At 28.3% G+C, this 20,120-nt stretch overlaps 1 protein-coding gene across 7 annotated transcripts in view; it reads right to left on the reverse strand.

The window, feature by feature from the left end:
- Positions 1-298: 298 nt before the first annotated feature.
- brat (brain tumor) overlaps positions 299-20,120 on the reverse strand; it is a 95,157-nt gene continuing 75,335 nt past the window's right edge. For all 7 annotated transcript variants that reach the window (XM_067764246.1, XM_067764249.1, XM_067764247.1 and 4 more), the window contains one exon: positions 299-20,073. In XM_067764246.1, coding sequence (XP_067620347.1) covers positions 16,600-20,040 — 3,441 coding nt within the window. In that variant the 5' untranslated portion in view covers positions 20,041-20,073 and the 3' untranslated portion in view covers positions 299-16,599. The remainder of the gene's footprint in view (positions 20,074-20,120) is intronic.

Here is a 20,120-nt window from a genome sequence, read left to right on the forward strand (position 1 = left end):
CCGGTTTTTAAATAAACAACTTGAATATATTTTAATTAAGCTTTAGTTAATTTCGTTATTTCTACTTCAGTCTGAAGTCATTATCAATAATCTTATGCTGTGCTATGCTTAGAAAACATTTGTTCATTCTTTTCAAAACTGAATAAAAAACAAAGCCCTAAAAATTAATATGGTATAGTCATTAGACCGGGTCGATTTATTAACCGATATCGCGCCATCGATTTTCCGATAGGATTTGGGCTCAGGAAAAAAAGTTCCACTACGCATACCCAAAAAAATAATTTTCGAGCCTGCGAAATTTTATTTTTTTTTTTTTACTTGTTTTCGACTTTGAAGGTTTTTTTTCATGACCTAGTAGAATTTTTCATTTGATTGTTAATATTTCAATTACAAAATTTTTTTTTTTTTTCAAAAAACTGTTATCGCCAACGTTTTTAGCGGACATTTTTGGGTTGGACACACAATTTTTTTAGTAGGTCAAAAAAATGAAATTTCACAGGCTCGAAAATTATTTTTTTGGGTATGCGTAGTGCAACTTTCTTTTCCTGAGCCCAAATCCTATCGAAAAATCAATGGCGAGATATCGGTTAGCTTTCGTCCATACAATTCGATCCACCCTAATAGTCATGTCTTTCGGATTTTTTTAATTTAATTAAACAAAATTAAATTTGCTAATACAGATATTTAAAGTGAGGTTAAACTGGCGGTCCGTGAGGACCTCACAAAGACTAGATGAGTCCAAAGTGTTATATTTTGAGTGAGATCTAAAAAAATATTATTTAAAAACATATTCCGCGTTTTTTTTTAAATCTACAAATTTTTTTTCTGCTCGCTTAGAAAAGCAAAGTAGTTCTGCTCACTTAAATTGTTTCTGTTTGTCAATTGAAATTTTTATCTATGACAGCAGAAAAAAATTTGAAGAGAAAAAAACTCCCATTTTTGGGAGAAAAAACTTCCATTTTTGCTTTTAATTATAATAACGGTTTTAAAACAATAAGAGCACAAAATGGAAAACTAAAACAAAAAACACAAACGCCAAATTGAAAATTATAAATCTATAAAACATGCGAAATATTAATTTTCAAAATGTTTAGTTTTAAATAATTTGAATTAAAAAATTTTGAACTTCGTGCCTATTGAAAAAAAATACAAATATTTTACTTTTCATTACTTCAAAAAAATTAGAAACGAAAATAATAAAATAAAGAAATGTCAAATGGAAAATAATTAAAGGAAAATTTTTCAAAAATTTGAACTGTTTAAAATTCAAAAACAAAAATTATTTCATATAAGTAACTTCAAAGCTGTAAAAGAAAAAAATCATATATCTAAATCATTTTTTTCTTAACTAAACTAGAAAAAACATTTTTTTTTTCTTATATACGTATATTTAGTACAAAGACATAGCGAAACATTGGCGTTTGCACACCTGCACAACATTTTTTACATTTAGTGCTCAAATGCGCTGGTGTCTAGTTTTAAAATTCAAGACTTCTTTAAAAAATTCCCTAAATGAGTCCCTCTTCTTAAGTTGTTAAAACTTGTTTCGCACTATTCTTTTTACTTTTATTATATATAATTAAGTGTTTTATAAGTAGTGTATAATTCATTTCGTTTGCTTTGTATCTTATTGTATTTTTAATTTTTTTTTATCATTTTACGTAGAACAGTCTAAACGTTACAACTGTATGTATATATTTAAAAAACCTTAAAACTCATAATAATTATGATTAGAGCAATATTGGTTATTAATAAAAAACAGTTATATATGTATGTATGTATGTATAAAATTCCTACATGTAAGTATGTAAACTACTATGGAGTATTATTATATAAGCATTTTGTTAAATAACAATTATTTTGTAGTAGCTTATATACATACATATGTATGCACCATATAGAGGGTGTTCTTTTTAGAAGTATAAAACTTAACTAGCAGTCCAAGTGCGTACATGTGATAATAGAAAAATTATGCTTCCAATTCAATTTATCTCCAGACCTTTCATTATTATTTCAACACATTGCAGTACATTCATTTCAGTTTTATTTAAAATACGCAGTTTTTTATTGCAAATTTCAGTGATATTTTTTGCTGTTTGGCTTTATATTTAATTTTTTTTTTTATAGACTTACAGTGGTCATAGTGGTGCTAACTTTCTGAGATCTTTTGAGCACGATGCGATGCACCTAAATGGTTTTCGTTCATATTTTTATACAGCGACACATTTCTATTTATTTATAGTTTTTATAGATATTTTGGTTGTTAATTTTAAAAACACAATCTTACTTGATTTACTTTTGGCTGAAATTGTATCGCTACATAAACCAATATTTGTTGCTATTTCTTCATATTTTTCAATTTCGATTTCTTTTTTTTACAGTCAAGCGACTGGCTTTTAATGATACAATACTTTTGTGTTTTACCGATTTATTTTCCTGCTTTTCGCTACCAGTTATCGATATTATCAAATATTTCATATAATTTTTTTTGCTCTTGGTTGCGTTTTTACCGTAAAAATATTAATTTTGAATGATAAAAAATGTTTGTTCCTTTGTTTCAATCATATGTATAGCTTTTGTTTATCGTTAACATATCGAATTTTTTGTTACCACTTTTTTACTGCTATTTCGTTTTAACCTTAAAGGTAATAAGTTCTTACGTTACAAAATGTTATGTGCTATATCGATACATTTATTTAGCTTCTTGTTATCGATATAATTCAAACATTTTTTTTTTCAATGTAGTTTGTTTTTGAATGCTGAAAATTGTATTAAATTTTCACGATTCTCAGATTGTATAAATAACATTTCGTTTAAAACTTGTTTCTTAAAATTTTATTGCTACACTTCAGTGCTGTGTTTAACCAGAAATAGTTCATCTTTACATTTTAATACGCATCCATTCGGCATGCATAAGCATGTTTGTATGTTGATGTTGTTATCGACACTTTGAGCATAAATGTTATCGATATTTGGCAAAGCTGGTATGTCTCTTAGAAATGTTTCTCAACAAATTTTATAGAAATGTATGTAATTTAATAATATATCTCAAAAAATATCAGCATATAACTAACTCATTTCGCGCGAAAGAGCCGACAACTTTTTGTATTGACAAAATTTCTGTGGTTCTTTAAAAACCATGCAATATTTTTGCAGTTTTATAATTTTATATCATTTATCAATAACAAATGTTTTTTTTTTGTTGCAATGAAATTTATAACTTTTAATGTCAAGGCTTTATGCCTTTAATCTTATTAAATTTTTTTGTTTTTTTTTTAACGTTTATTTTTTAGTCTCAATGTTTCTTTCATAATTGTTGTTGGTACATATGTGCGTATGTCCATTACAACTCTTTCTAAAATTCTTTAAATATAAATTGTAATTATTATTTTTCCACACAACTACCATTTTAATGTAAAAAAACAAATAAGCTGATAAATTTTTGTATTAAAATTTTAATTAATTTTTCTTGTATACCGTAACGGCTTTATTATTATTAGACTAAAAATGATTGTACAATCATAATATAATAACTTAAATTTTTCCAATAACTCTGCCTATGAACATTTCGGCAGCTGGACAGTTGTTGATAGACAGAATTCTTTACATACGCCTTTAGTCGAAGTTTGCACACAAAAATTTTGGTTTCTGATGGAGTTGCGTATCATATTTACACACGGCGGACCCTTTCTAAGCAACAATTTTACGTTTTATTTCACTTTTTACTAAAAACTAGTTTCAATTTTTTTGAAATTTTGAAAAATTGTTATGAAACATTAGAAATATTAAACAAAATTATAAAAATTTGTGTTCAAAAGAAAGACAGCACAAAGCAAGTCGCCGAGCACAAGAAACTCGCTGACCGTCCGCTTTCCTTGTCACCCCCTCTTCTTCAAGTAAAGAGTTTCAGAAACAAAAATATCTCTGTAAAAACAGCGACTTACAGGGCTAAGCATCCAGTTTCAAACAATAAACATAGAATCATTTCAGTGACTTTTGGCGGATCTACTCGCTGTAGCGCCGTCACACCTCTGTTTAAAGCCGATTAAGGTATTTATGTGGAGAATTGGTTCATATGGAACCAAATCTTCTTAAGACATAATTTTCCTACAACGTGGTTTTTACAACCACAAGCTTGCGTACTTTGTGTCTACCCGGAATTAGGAAATATTAGTTTTAAAAGTTTTACACTTCAAAAAAAAAAAAAATTACCCTCATAAAAAAAAAAAAAATAAAAAATTTATTAATCTTACATTATTACAGTCATATTTTTGTTAGTTTATAATTCCCGCCACTAAAAACTAAAAACACAAACTAGTACCAAGCAGTGAAAAAGTAGATTCTCATACATATTTTACTAATATTAAAACGTTGAAAAAAGCAAAATAATAAATATTAATTAGCTATGCATACATTGTATAAATAAATAAAGATCAGACAAATTAAAGTCACCGGAAATTCGATTAACAATAAAATCAATTGTATATATATATTTATATACATGCATATGTATATATGTATGTGTGTATGTATATGGTAGACATAAATATTTGATAATTGTACCTATATTGTATGTATATATATATACATATATATAGTTTACATGCAAACTAGTTTCAAAGAAAAGCTAAAAGGTCATGTCAGAGATGGCAATACACATATGTATGTACAAATAAGTATATGTTTTGTATATATGTATACCTATGCATTTGCTATGAATGTATATAACTGAGTCTATATGTACAAATGTTGGCCTACATACACTTAAGTTTTGTTTGTAAGAAGTTTTGTTTTTTATATGCATATATGTATGCATCTGTGTGCATATAAGTTACTGTATATTTGTGTGTATATATGTAAATTCATTGTATGCATGTATGTTATAGTATGCCAATCGACCAATGATGCTTTTGTTGTAAATTGTTAAAAATTTGCTCAAAACTTGACTTTTGTCACAAAACAACAATGGTGAAAAAAAATAATTGTAACATCTAATCTTTTTTTAATGGAAATCTTTAGCTGACAACTTCCTTAAAAATTCATATGCAATAAGATTATACTTTTTCTGATATTTCTCTTGACAAAGTAAAAATAATTATAAGCATCTTATTTTTCGTATATATTTTTTACTGATTTTTTCATCTTTCTCTTGACGTTTAACACAATGACCACAGTTGTTGTATTTTCCACTCAAAAAATATATATATTTTAATATATTTATATTTTTAATTAAAAAAATTAAATAGAAAAAATTAAGTTTTAAAAATTAAATAAAACTAAAAGTACAAAAAAATAAGTAAATAAGTAAAATAAAAACAAACAGAGGTACTACAAAAAATTTCGAATTTTTCAGTCAAAAATACAAACAAAAATTATGAGCATATTGTTTTATACCATATTTTTTTTTTTTTTTTTTTATTTAGAAGTGAAGTTTAAAAGCATTTTTATATGAAATTATACAGAACTGTTTCGTTCTGATAAGATCCTCCGCAATTGAACTTCAATTCTTCAGCCAAATCCTGGTGTAAAAACCTTTACTTTTATATTTTCAAATCGTTTTAATTTTTTCAAATCGTTTTTAAAAACTTTGTATTTTCGGTTTTTTATTTTTAATTATAAAAAAGTCGCTTTTCTATTTTACTTCTACTTCTTCATTCAAAAATAAACTGAACATTTATCTTAAAATGTTAAGTCAAATTTTAAAATAAAATTCATGCCTAAATTTGTTCAATCCCTTTAACTAAGCTATTTTTCAAACTTTTTACGAAAATTTGTAAAAATTTACTTTCTATTTCTCAGTCAAAGATAAAATTAAGTCGACCTTAAATTTTTCGGTACATCGAAACAAAACATCTGGTAAATTAACCGAATTGCGGGTCAATTCAACCTAAATTTCTGTTAATTTTTATCCATCAAAAATAGATATTGAATCAACTAGGCACAAGTTGTTGATTCTGAATGAGTGTTTCAGCAGTCTAATCAACAAAGAAAACTTTCATCAAATGTAATATCTAATAAATTTGACCGAATTTTCATTAATTCAAAAACAAACCGGTTTTCTTTTTTTGATTTTATTAACATCATTTCTTTCGGTGTTAAATTTGAAAGTTCAAATTAGGCTTTAATTATTCCATTCATCTCATTTAGTTTGTTATTAATATATATTAGTAAAAAAATATTGCAAGTTTAACATTAAAAAGTAACTCAACAAAAATGAACATTTTTTTTAAATATGTATATTAACAAAAAAAAAAAAAAAGAAAAAAAAAAACAATTTGTTAACCCTATATTAGTTTTATGTGATTATTATTTTGCCAATTTGCAATATTTTTGATGTATTTTTTTTAATTTTAACAAGTTGGGAGAAATTGAAACAACTTCACGCCAGGAAAAACAAAGCCTTTTCTCTCGGGAGTAGGATTCCTACCCACACTCCTGTGATGATCAATCTAAACATTTTCCTTATTTCTTTAATCCCTTTATTTTTATTTTATTTTGAACTTATTTGAATGTAAAAAATTTTTTATTAAAAAACCAAGACAAATTTTTAATTGTTTTATTCAAGAACTGAGTACGGTTTTTATTCTTGACTTAAGAATAATAAAAGTCTAATATAAACTTTTACATTTGTTGCAAAAAGAGTTACATTCGATATGAGATTCAACTTTGACTGAAAAAATTTGTAAAATATTTTTTTGTAACCTTTTTATAGAAAAAAATTTATTTTAAAACATGAGCTGCCAGTTAAGTTTTAATTTTCGCAACTGATTGCAAGAAAGCGATACATTTTTTTACTGAGAATATTGTTCCACCATTTAAAAACAATCCTTTTTCTAAATTTTCAAGATATTCTTACATTGATGTTTGTTTTGCAAACATTACTTTAATTGTAGTTTGGCTATTAAAATTTATTTTATTTTTCTAAGGAATAGATATCGTCAAAAAAATAAAAAAAAATAACTATCTTGCCAAAACTGTCTTCTATGTATGTAGGTAAAAAAATTTCGAAAGCCATAATTCTAATGTGATTTTAATATAATAGCAACTATTGGTCGATTCGACATGGAATGACCCATGCACATATTTAATATATATGCATGCACATATGTATACACTTATACGAATGTTTATAAAATCAGTCCCATATAGTAGTACAAATATTTTCATTCATTGATCATTTACTATATATAATATTGTATGGATTTATTTTAGTACTTTTTTAGTACAAATAGTTTTAAAAGTTCTTTATTACTATGTATACTTACTAAAACCAAAACAAATTTATTTATTATTAATAATTTATTTTTACTGCCTATTTATGTATATACTATGTAGGTGTGTCTGTGTGATAGTTGCAAATGGGCGTGGTGCATTTAAAACACAAATCTACATGCGGCTATGTAATATAATTTTTTTAATACTAAATGCTGCACATTATTGCAAAAGTATGTATGTTAGCATACTGTTTAAGAAAATATATAAAATATATACATATATCCTTACAAAAACAACAACAAACTTACATACGGAATAGATTTGAATTTGATATTTAACCAGATTAAACACTTTATTTTATTACAATAAAAAGTTGAACACAAAATGACCAAAAAAAAAAAAAACAAAAATAAAAACAATTCATTTAAAAGCAAAAAACAAAATGTTTAATTAAACGTAAAAAAAATGTTGAGATTTAAAAAACTAAAAGCAATCGTGCTCAGGCGTGTCGGCACGCACATCATTGCATCATACCTGTAAAAAACCGGCATAAGTCTGGTTATGTTAACGACAGCAGCTACAAGGTAACATCTGTGCCTCCAAAAGTTGAGGGCGACAAGCAGCTCAGATGGATTTACCTGCAGTATAATATCAAGGTGCAGCGAGAAGAAAGTTTGAATTATGGAACGATCAGCAAAATAAACGGAATTGAATTCAACTGAAAATCTATGGGGGATTGTGAGGAATGTGGTAAGAATTCCTAACCATTAAAGTAGTCAAAAACGATAGCCATGCTACTAAATATTAACCCAATAGCTTAAAAGAGACAATTCTTGTATGCTAGTGATATAGATATTATTGGGCATAACAAACGCGCCGTGAGTTCTGCCTGCTCTGGATTAGATAAGAGGCAAAAAATAGGGGGTCCTGTGATAAATGAGGATAAAATGCATGCGCGCGTTGGCAGACACGTCATTGCTGGCAGATATAAACTCTAGACCGAAGTAAAGTCCGCCCTCGACGAACAAAAATCACGCTCTACAATTCGCGCAACATACCTGTCCTGATGTATGGCTCGGAATCATGAACAGTACCGAGAAAAGAAGATGGCTCTTGAAGTATTCGAGAAAAAAGTTCTCAGGAGATTTATGGTCCTCTCTATGATGCCGATGGCGAGTATTGAATTGCAAAAATAATTCGACTTTTTTCTATGCAACTGAAGCGCTGCTATTTTTATGAACCAAACTATATCTGCACTATGTGGAAAGTACGTTTTTCGCCGATAACGAGACGAGTCGTGTACGGATTCCGTTAGTTTTGAAAATAAAAATATCAAAATTATATTTCCAAAATTTAAAAAAACCAAAGGTATTTTCAACCTTTTTTAATTTTGAAATATGTCTTTTTTTTTTTGAATGGGGAAAGGGAAAGAGTTTGATAAAAAGTGTTAAATTAGAAAACAAAATTTTGAAATTGAACAAAAATATTATTTTTTCTTGCAGTAGAATATATTTCTCAATAATGTGTGAACATTTTATTAGATTGAAACGTTTTGAAAAAAAATAAAAAATATATATATGGGGTATTCCATCCCATTTCGACCAATTTTGAACCCGACCCCTTTAGAATTGGCGGAAAGTTTTTCTTCTTTTTCTAGCTTACGAAAGACGTTTTTCAGAATTTTTTCAAATTTTTTCATCCAACTCAAAAAAAGTTATAAAACTTAAAAATCATTTTCTTACATTTTTTTGTTATATAAATAATATTGATAAAAAAAAATTTTATTTTTGAAATTTTTTTTTTCAATTAAATACAAAAAAATATAAAAAAAATCGGCCCACTCCGGGATTAGTGGGGATGATTGTAGAATTGATTGAAGTTTTTTATGAGAAAAAAAAAAAATGGCGAAATTCGAAAAATCTCGAAAAACTGAAAAATTAAAAAAAAAACTTTAAAAATTGTTTTGTATTTTTTCCGAAAAGTACATTTAAAAACAAATTTAAAAAAAAAGATCCCAAACGGTCAAATTTTGAAAAAGTTATAGCATTTTGAAAACAAAAACGGTGTTTTTTTTTAAATTCATAACTTTTTTTGAGTAGGATGAAAAAATTTGAAAAAATTCTGAAAAACGTCTTTCGTAAGCTAGAAAAAGAAGAAAAAATTTCAGCCAATTCTAAAGGGGGCGGGTTCAAAATTGGTCGAAATGGAATGGAATACCCCATATAAACTACCCAACAGTTATAATGGATTTTCATAACATATATACATAATAAACTTTAATATTAATTCTGAATTTTTTAAATTATTAATGTTATTTTAGTTAAAAGAGAGTGGTTTTCTGCTATCTGGCTATATAATTATTAAAAAAGTCTATATTCGTTCCGATTGTAGTATTTTGTTTTTTAAATGTAAGTTTTTTTTTTACGGTGCTATTAAAAAAATTGGCATTTTGAGCCGAACGCACAACAAATGAGATCAATTCTTTCAACATTTATAGTTTCTAATCTATTTAAATATTTTTTTTGTATATGCGCGTATGTATTGATATTTATGTTATTATAAAAGTATGGTGGAGGGAAGTAATCTATTTTTTTTTTTTTTTTTTTGTAAAGACATCAAGCACAGCATATACTTTTGAAAAATATTATGTGAAACAAAAAAACTATATTTTGTTTTAGCCAACAAACAATCACAACTAACGTTGACGTAGTAATGGGAAAACGTCTCGTGCCAAGAAAATAAATAATCATTAATTAGTATAAAAAAGCTAGCCTAATTTTCAAAAAGTACAGATACATTTGACATGCTATCAAAACGGATGACTTAGTTTTTTGTTTCAACATTTTGCCTTAGATTTTGGAACTTTTTTTTTTTGTTTACTTCTTATATTTGTTTCATTCAGTGTTTTTTTGTATGCTTTTAAACATTTGTTTTTTTTTTTGTAGGTGATTTCTCTACTTGGGAGTATTTAATAACATTTATCAAAAATATAAACTACTTACAAAATTTTGAACAGTTTTCATTTCATTATTTTTGTTTTTAATTCTCAACTTTATGTATGTATGTTTTTTCGCAGCGTGTTTCTTTTTTCGGGTTTGTTTTCTTTTTCTTCATTTATCTTCTTTATCTCAGTGGCATTAATAATTTGTGCATTTGTGTGTTTACTATTATTATTTTATTAAACTTTCAATCACTTTTAAAAAACCTTGCTATATTTCGTAATTCAATATTTAATAAACAACAGTTCAATAAGTAATATTTCAAGTTCATAGTTCTTGTATGTAAGTAAATTTCCAGCAATGTTGAATTATGATCTCAAATAAGAAATAAAAATTTGTGTGCTGCCGCCCTATTGATAAACTTCTCTTATGTCTCTTATGTGTAAGTTGTTTTGAGTTTACTTTCTTATTCACAATCTTTTGTTTTTCATAAATTGTGCATTTCTACCGGAACACCGGTATTAACATTTCCTTATATGTATTTTATGGTTTGTTTTAAAAACCAACAAATAATCGTACTTTAATTCGCTTTACATACACTCACGCAAAAAAAGTATTGACACAAGAACTTATGTTGTTTTCACCTAGTTTTGCTTAAGATAAATAGTTTTTGCTATTTTTTATTAAAATTAAATTTATTAGAATGTGCTAAAATTTAATGAGTTACAAACTATATACTCAGAAAAATTCTAAAAAATCTTGGTAAAAATTCTAAAATAAAATTTTAATGAAGATTCGTATATTGAACTCGAATTTTCGCGAATTTTACATAAGATCTTTACTTAGAACTTTAGTTCATATTGATTTTAGTACGTGAATGGCGAATATTATTTTTCTCAGGCAACTCTGGATGAAAACAGCAAAAAGCCATTGTGCCAATACTTTTTTGCGTGAGGATATGCAGGCGTGTTTACATTATATTAAGCGAAATTTAAAAAAATGTTTTGCTTGCAGCTGGAATATGTAGCCAAAAATAAACAAATAAAAAAATTTCAGAAAAGGAAAACAAAATTAGGTTTGAAAAATAAAAAAAAAAAACATGCATTTTTTTAAGATATAAAAAATAAAAACCGATAAAAAAAATATCAAAAATATTGACAAAACCTTAAGATAATATTTTTAACGGAAATAATTTTAAATACTAAAACTTTTAAAAAATAATTTGAAATGGGAGAATATTTTCGCTAATAAATAACGTATCTTAAACCGAGGGAATTTCAAAATTGTTGAATTAAAAGGAAAATTATGCTGGGGTAATATTTAGATAAATCACTGCATATAAACTTTATAAAAAAAAATCAATTGTTGCAAAAATTTTTATTTTTTTCACATGTTATTGTATTAACGTTTTTTTTTATTGACGGCGTATTTAAAATAATACAGCTAAAAATTTTACAGCAACAAGCAAGCTTTTTTAAACGGTTTTATTTTATATTTCACTCCACCATAATATATATTCCATTCAAGTATTTATAACTGGAAGTGACAGCTTATAGAAATTTGTAGTTAGTCTTATTGATTGCAACTGCAGATGTAAAACTAAGAATTGTGTTATTATTATATAAAATTGGTTTCGCTCTCCCCGGCGAGAGAATAGAATTTGAATTTACCAATACTTAATGTTATTAGTGCTGCTCGTTAAGTGCATTCAATACAAGACACACGTATAAAACACTGAATATATTTTTCTATGTGTAAGTATCCTGCAGAGAAAAAGCGAGACAGTCACAACGACAATAGACAGACCCAAAGCTACAGTTTCGAACTACAGATTTATTGACTAACTGCGAACTGATGCAAATCGGATGCGCAGCTGGACAATTGGTAGCCACGCTCGTTCCACCAGCACTTAAGTCTCTGAGCTATATGTGGTTAAATTGAGAATAATAAAAGGTCTGAGTGGGGAGCAATTGCCGTTCCACAGGCCATCAAAATGTTAAAAGTGACAGTTGGAAGCACTGCGTGGGATCAGAATTGCGAGCTAGTGCGATTCCCTGCAGGGTATCTACATCAATTTTTTTTTAATTTAATAAACGTCTCTTTTTACAAAAAACATATAATGCATAATTATTATTTTTTTTTTCATCATCTTTCGATATATTAAAAAAAAAAAATATTTATATAAGCAAACGAGAATTCATAAAATAAAGTCTTATCAAAGTTTATCACTTTTACTTCAAATATAGCAAATAACAAATTGCTGTTAACAATTTTTTAAAGTATCGTAATCAATGTGATGAGCATTATCCAAAAAAAAATGGAGAAAGTACTTGTCAAATTAGAAAAGCGCAGCAAATATTTTAGCATTATGTTTTTAGGGACCGTGATAGATTTGAACAACAAAAATTAATTTTTTTTTAAATCAGCAATAATCAGTTTTTACTATTTTTGTTTTTTTTTTTTTTGTTGTATGATATTCCAATCCAAGTTTGTAAGCATGATTTCGTGATTAGATTCGAACTAGAAATTTTATGTAGATATTTTTTAAAACAGCAATTTTTGATATTTTTTTGGAGATTTTAAACTGTAAACATGATATTGGGAAAACTTAAATTTAGATTTTTAACCAATTATTTTTTGTTGTGTTTTATTTGATTTTACATAATTTTTTTTTTTTGCCAGAATTAACTTTTTTTTATTAAATAAGATTTTAAAAATGTTTCTTTTATTTTTTTTAGTTACCTTATTTATTTATATTTTCTTACTTTTTTATTACTTTACATCATAAATTTTTTTTATATTTTTCAATGCTTTATTATTAGTTTTTTAATTATTTTCTATTTTATTTTACTTAATTCCTTTATAGTTGTCTGCCCTTTTTTATTAATATATTTGGTAATTCAAATTTATTATTTTACATATATTTTTTTTTATATTTAATTTTATTTTTTTATAAAAAGTTGTTCAATACTTTATATTTTTTCGGTGCATTCTTTATATAAGCAATTTTTTTATATCCCATATTTTCTCAAATTTAAAATATTTCAAATATTATTTTAAACCATTTTTGTTTACATGATTTTACATATTGTGTTATAATTTTTTTACTTCAATTCTTCTTTACCAAGTTTTTTTTTTTGCACATTTCTTTCATATATATTTTATTTACTTTATTATTTTTTATTTTACTTCAAATTTAATTTTATATTTTTTTTATTGTTGTAGTATCAGTTTTTTGCTTAAGAAATAACTTTTGTTATTTGATGGATTAACAATTTTTTGCTTCCTAAAAAAAAACGATGAAAATTTTAAGACGAAATAAAAATTGCTATACTGCATATAAATAGAAACATTTTAAATTCGAATAGGTTTTTCTTTTTTGTGGTATTTTATTATTTCTAAGTAGTTTCTTCTTCCGGTCCCTGAAACAATGAGATTAATGTAAACTGGCAGCCGTTTAAAAAATTAATACAATATCTATATAAAAGAAAAATTACAAAAATTAAAAAAAAATTACAAAAATTTTAGAAACTAATTATAAAACTTGTTAAAATTAAAAAAAATTAAGTAATTTGCTTTCATTTAGGATTTTTGTTTATCAAATCTACATATGTGTTATGTGCACAGGAAAACATGTGATACATTTTTCCCAAAAATACTTTGCAAGTATATTACTTATCAGGTTAAACTTTTTTAACACGGCCTTAGGTATCTACCATTCTATGTTTTGCGTGCCTTTTGTTTTCGAAATCTTGAAAAAAAAAAATAAAGAAATGCAACGGTACATGATTGATACTTTTTTCTAACAATTTTTTTTTTAACCTAGTAAAACGTCTATTATGAAACGCAAAATTTACAAACTAGTTGCTATTCAAGTCTTATTTGATTGCCAAAATTTATGTTTTTTCACTTTCGTTTGCGTGTTATTAATTTTTATTTTGCTTTGGGCTAATTGTTTAGCACATTGACTAATTTTTCGTCATTGGTATTTTCTTGATTTACTCTGCGGTCCTAATTTGTTATATCTATGCAAAAGTTGAACATTTTACTAACCAAACAAGTTTATTTTTATATTTTTTGTGCAGAATTTCATTAAAATTTATTTTTTTAATTGAATTTTTTTTTTTTTTATAAATACTCACTTTTTTTCTTTTCTTAGTTCAATCTACAAAATCATTTGATTTTCAGTTCATTTGTTCAAATCAAAAAATATTGTAAAAAAAAAAAATTAAAAAAAACAAGAAAATCTATATTTATTAAACAACTTTATTATTTCTTAATGCTTTACTCGAAATAAAATTTCGCTAAAATACATACAAACACAATCATCAACTTTAATATCATCATAAATAATAATATTTAAAATGAAAAATAAGAAAAAAATTATGATAATAATAAAATAGAAAACAAACAAACCACACTGTGCGTATATATGCATGTAAATTACAAACAAATTAAAAAAAAAACTATTTTAATAAACTAAAAATAATATTAAAAAACACAAACAAGATAAAGTAGTATAAAAGTACAAAAAATAACAAGTTACTATATATAAGTAGATTAACTTTTCCGCTCCTTTTGCGCTTCTTCTATTTTTTTTTTTTCTTCAATACTAAGTTTTACTAATTTCAAATTAAATCTAACATTCATTTTATATAAATTATGTATATAGCTATATATACTTAATAAACCCAATTAATTTTATTTAGCGGCAATAGTATTTAGTATAAAAAACACCTCAACTTCTACATACATACTTTTTTATTGTTGTTTTAGTTAAAGCAGCGGATACCAGCAAAAATATTTTATGTATGCAGTGGTAGTTTGCTTTCGAAGTATCAAAAATAGCAGTACTACTGGGTATACACAACAAGCATATGTACACATTTCTCTTACTAACGTAGTTACATAGTACATAAAATGCATAAAGTTATGTGTCAATCTTATTTAGTTACTTAATCTATATGTTAATATGTGCGAGAATTGTTGCAGTTCAGATTATTCAAAAATCGTACAAATCGAACCGTATTTTACATTTAACATTTACTTTTATATTATTTTTTTTTAACTTAACTGGCATTCAATGTTTGCTATATAGAGCATCATACATGCTTCGGTCCTGCTTTATTTACGCCGCACAGTGGGGAGTTTCAAAGAAATGCTTCCCAAAAGAAATTTATCAAAGGGTGGTGCTAGCGCTGTAATTCGAAAAATACCACTACAGAATTTATAAAACTCTGCAGTATGAAAGTATCGAATGTTCGCAAACACGCGTGAAAAAATGAGCATTGAAAAACGTTTTTGAAGTTAGCAATTTATTATTTAGTTCGCTTTAACTGGCATAAAATATAATATTTCTATTTTTTTATTATTTAAGAGTTGTCTGTATGCTGCAAACTTTGTAAAAACTTTTAAGACTTGAATATACATTTTTTTTTTCAGAACTTCGATGTATTACAAACTAAAATAAACAAAAAGCTTTTTTAAAAAAAGTTTAAATTTTCCAAACTGGATTGCTATAATCTAAAATTTATCTTTATTTCAGAACATTGATTTTTAATTTTTCAAGCTTTTAATTTGTTCGGGGCTATGGAAATTGCAAGCGGAAAGTTTACTTTTTTGGTTTTGAGTCGAATTCGAACTCCTGCTCATGACTGATAACTTCTAAATCTGTATTTATTGGTTTCGAAAACTATTTGAAAATTATAATACACCATATTAAAATTTATCAACAAAATTTCCATTTTCAGTTTAGTATTTTTGTTTGTTCGTTTATATAAAAAATTTAAAGTCATGAAAAGTAATAATTAGGTTTTCTTGTTTAAAATAAAGAAAAATACTTCCTGAAGGGAACACAATATAGTGTCGGAATGCGTCGAAGAAAACAAAAAACATTATAAGCTTTTTGCTTTTAGTTCAACGGCGATAAAGCTTTAATAATATTGTTCCCTTGAACCAAAATAAACTTTAAATTTTTTTTTTTTTTTTTGGGTAGCTCAATTTTTACGAATTTCGCGCATAGTTTCAAATATTTTTTTTAATACTTCGTACTACTTTTTGTAGGCGCCGCACGTTTGTAAATTTGGCACAGAGTTCCAAGCAAGCCATTTTTAAATTCAGCAATTATATGCTATGTTCAATGTTAAATAATATTTGATTCTTGTTAATTATAATACTTAAAAATGCGATGGTCATTTCTCTCAACGTTTTTCAATACTGATTTTTTAAGAATTTACTATACGGGTTTCGATTCACTGAGCTAGAGCTCTCTTTGTAGTTCTTAGATTTTTTTTTTTTCAAATTCACCACTGTGCGAAGTTTGTCACTCGACGTTTACTGTTATTCTAAACTTTTCGTTAACATATTAAATGCTTATTATTTAATTACATATAAATAAGTATGCATGTAAGTATTTTTTTGTTTTGTTTTTGCTTTATCAGGCTTCTTACAAAACAATTGGTGGGACCTGCACATACCTGTATATATATAAACGATAATCTTTGCTGGCCAAAACGACGCTACCATCGTCCATTAACGCCACATCGAAGCATTGTGCATGTTTTACCTTCGACTCCAATGCACTAACCAATTGTCCTTCTTGTGTGAAAATTGTCAAATTGAAATTGTTATGATTGTCCGCAATTAATATTTCACCATTTGCATTTATGCCCACACCAATTGGATAATTTGTCACACCCTCACCGCCAATCTGTCGTAAATACTGCCCTTCATAATTGAAAACTTTAACGCAATGTGCACGATTATCGCTTATGAATATCTCTTGTTTATCATTAACAACAACGCCATTTGGAAATTCCAAGTGTTTACTACAACCAAATTTGTGTATAACATTGCCATTTTGATCGAATATTATGACACGCATCACCTTACATTCAACAACAATAATTCGTCCCTTATTATCAACTGTAACACCACGTGGATGCTGCAGTATATTGGCACCAAATTTACGTACAAATTGTCCATATTGATTATATATTTGTATTTGATGTGTAGGCGAACGTTCAGTAACAATAATATCTCCAGAATTCCGTACAACTGCAACACGATTTGGATATAAAAGTTGTGAATCGCGTTTGCCACATTCACCAAATTGAAATTTAAAACGTCCTTCCTTATCGAAAATTTGTATGCGATGATTATTTGTATCGGCAACAATTATATCATTTTGTGCATTCACAGCAACACCGCTCGGTTCAGTGAATTGTCCCTCAAGTACACCAAATTCACCAAATTTACAGTGATAAATCATTTTTTGACGCTTGATTTGTGACTTAGGTGGATAAGTGGCGGTGGTAAGTAATTTTGTTGTTAAATCCATAAGCGTGTCGCTCGATGTATTATTGCCTACACCACTAAGCGCAGCACTAAGAGTATTAGTGCCGGTGCCACCCAATACAACACTATTAGAACCACCACCAACACTACTTGTCAACGAACTGAGTAACTGTGCGCTTGAGAAGGGATCATTGGAAGTTGTTGAAAATAGATTATCGCTACCGCCGTTACTCCATTTTTCATATGGATTTACAGCAACATATGGTGTGATTACACCATTAACACCGCCACTGCTTGCATGTCCACCAGTATGATGATAACGTTTTATCATTAGTTCCTCAAATGAAGTGCTACCACTGTTTACAGCATTCAAAGGGCCACCAGCATTACCCAACAAATTCTGATGATTATGTGCACGTCCACCAAGCATGGCACCAACACCACCACCAGCGCTTCCACCGCCGCCAATTAAAGCACTATTGTATGCACTCTCAAGTAAACTGCCTGTTAAGCCCAAACCCATGGGTAAATGTGTTGAACCGCCGCCGCCACCACCACCGCTTATGCTACTATTGCTGCTACTACAATTTGATGAACTTTGTGTTGGTCTAGCAATTGGTGGTTGTTTAATTAGATGCCCATTTAATGACTGTGCATGTGCATGCGCATGATCAATGCTGCTGTTACCATGTGGTCTAATATAACCGAAAGTATTGCGCACACCCGCTTGTATTGATTGATAATTTGAGATAAATTCCAATTCGAATGGCAATTGCGTATCCACTAAAGCTGTTTGTAATTGCTGTTCAAGCATTTTGCGCAACATTAAAACATCCGTGACGCTATGTGTTTTAGGTGAACGTTCCAAACTATCGCAGGTGTGTACAGCTTTCTCAATGAGTTCTTTGGAGCGTTGCAACCAAATATTGCTTGAAGCGACTTTAGCTTGATACAGACCTTCAAGCTCCTTTAAAACTTCTTGCTTGCGTTCGTCAAGCATTGAACAAAAAAATTGATAAGTCTCATTAACTTCATTATGTGCTTTTTGGTAATGAATTTTTATTTTGCTTGAATTATTATCCGAATTACTGCTAACCAATGAAACAATTTCAGCTATTTTACCGCGTAGTTCGCTTAAAATGGTTTGTAATACCGTCTCGGATGGAGTTTGTTGTTGCTGTTGTTGTTGCTGCAGTTGTTGTTGTTGCTGCAGTTGTTGTTGTTGCTGCAGTTGTTGTTGCTGTTGAGTATTATTGTATGCAGCTGATGTGGATGTGGCGTTTGTTGTTTGTGCTGAATTTGGTGTGTAAACTGCGTTTACTTGCTGCTGCTGATGATGCTCTTGTAAATGTTCCACCTCATGTAAACCACCAGCAGAGTGTTCTAATAAAACACATTCATTGCAAATAATTTTACAACATGTGCGACAATTGAATTTTAATGGTTCATTTTTATGACGCCGACAGAATGATGTGGTGGCGCGTAGTTGTTGTTGTTGTTGTGGTATTAGATTACCAAATAGATCATCAGTGCCATTGCAAATGTTATTGCTGCTGCCAACATTTTCTATATCATTGCTATTATCGCCGCTGTTGGCCAATAATGCTGCGTTGCCTGTAGCTACAACATGTGAATTTAATACCAATTTAGATAGTTGTGAAATCGATTTAGATATTTGTTGTTGTTGCTGCTGTTGAAGCATCATTGTAAGTGAACTTGAAAATTTCACATCAGCTGTAACCATATTATTGGACGTTGGTGCAGTTAGATTTGTTGAGGTGTTGGATGCAATTGACGTTGCTGAAGATGATGAAGTTGGCAACGCTGTTGTTGTGGTTGCTGCTATTTGTGCATTTATTGTTGAACCTACTTCAAAAGCTTTAATAAGCGATACATTATGTCCATTAAAACAATGCATAAATTGATGCGCCGTCACACAATTGGCACACAAATAACTACAACAATCAAAACATTTCGCTACAGCATCAGATTGTTTACTCTTGCATGCGGTACAACGTGGTATAACAGCCCCAACACTATTATTAGCTGATGTTGCTACACTAACAACAACACCGGCGCAACTGTTGTTATACATATTAAGTGTGTTGTTACATGGAGGGCTACCTTTGGCACCACCATTCAAATTACTGCCAATAACACCCGGGCCAATATTGCTACTATTACAGCCACTAATTACGCTTAGTGCTCCACCACCACCATCAGTTCCATGCTTTATTCCTCCACCAAGTAAACCAACGCTAACACTACCATTACTACTGTTGTTACCGCCGTTTTGATTACTTGTAGCACTCGTCGCGCTACTTGTACTGCCGCAGCCACTTAAGCCACTACTAGATGATGATGATGATGATGATGACGATGACGAAACTGATGCTGAGATGGGATGATGTTGATTGCTAACAGAGCCTTTATTTGTAAATTCGTCACATATAGCTGAGTCACTAACGGGTGGTGATGAACCGCTTAATGTTAGTGGTGAATCTGAGAGATAACCGTTGTGTTCACCATAGGATTCTATAGAATTTGTACCACGTATGGAGTCCAATGAAGGGGTGGGAGATGTGGCCATTTTAGCAGGTGTGCTAAGTGACCAATATTGCTTCTGTAGAAGAAAAATTTCAAGAATTATTTTTATTTCTTAATACTTGA

This window comes from Eurosta solidaginis, chromosome 2 (assembly GCF_040869045.1).
Source record: "Eurosta solidaginis isolate ZX-2024a chromosome 2, ASM4086904v1, whole genome shotgun sequence".
NCBI lineage: Eukaryota > Metazoa > Arthropoda > Insecta > Diptera > Tephritidae > Eurosta > Eurosta solidaginis.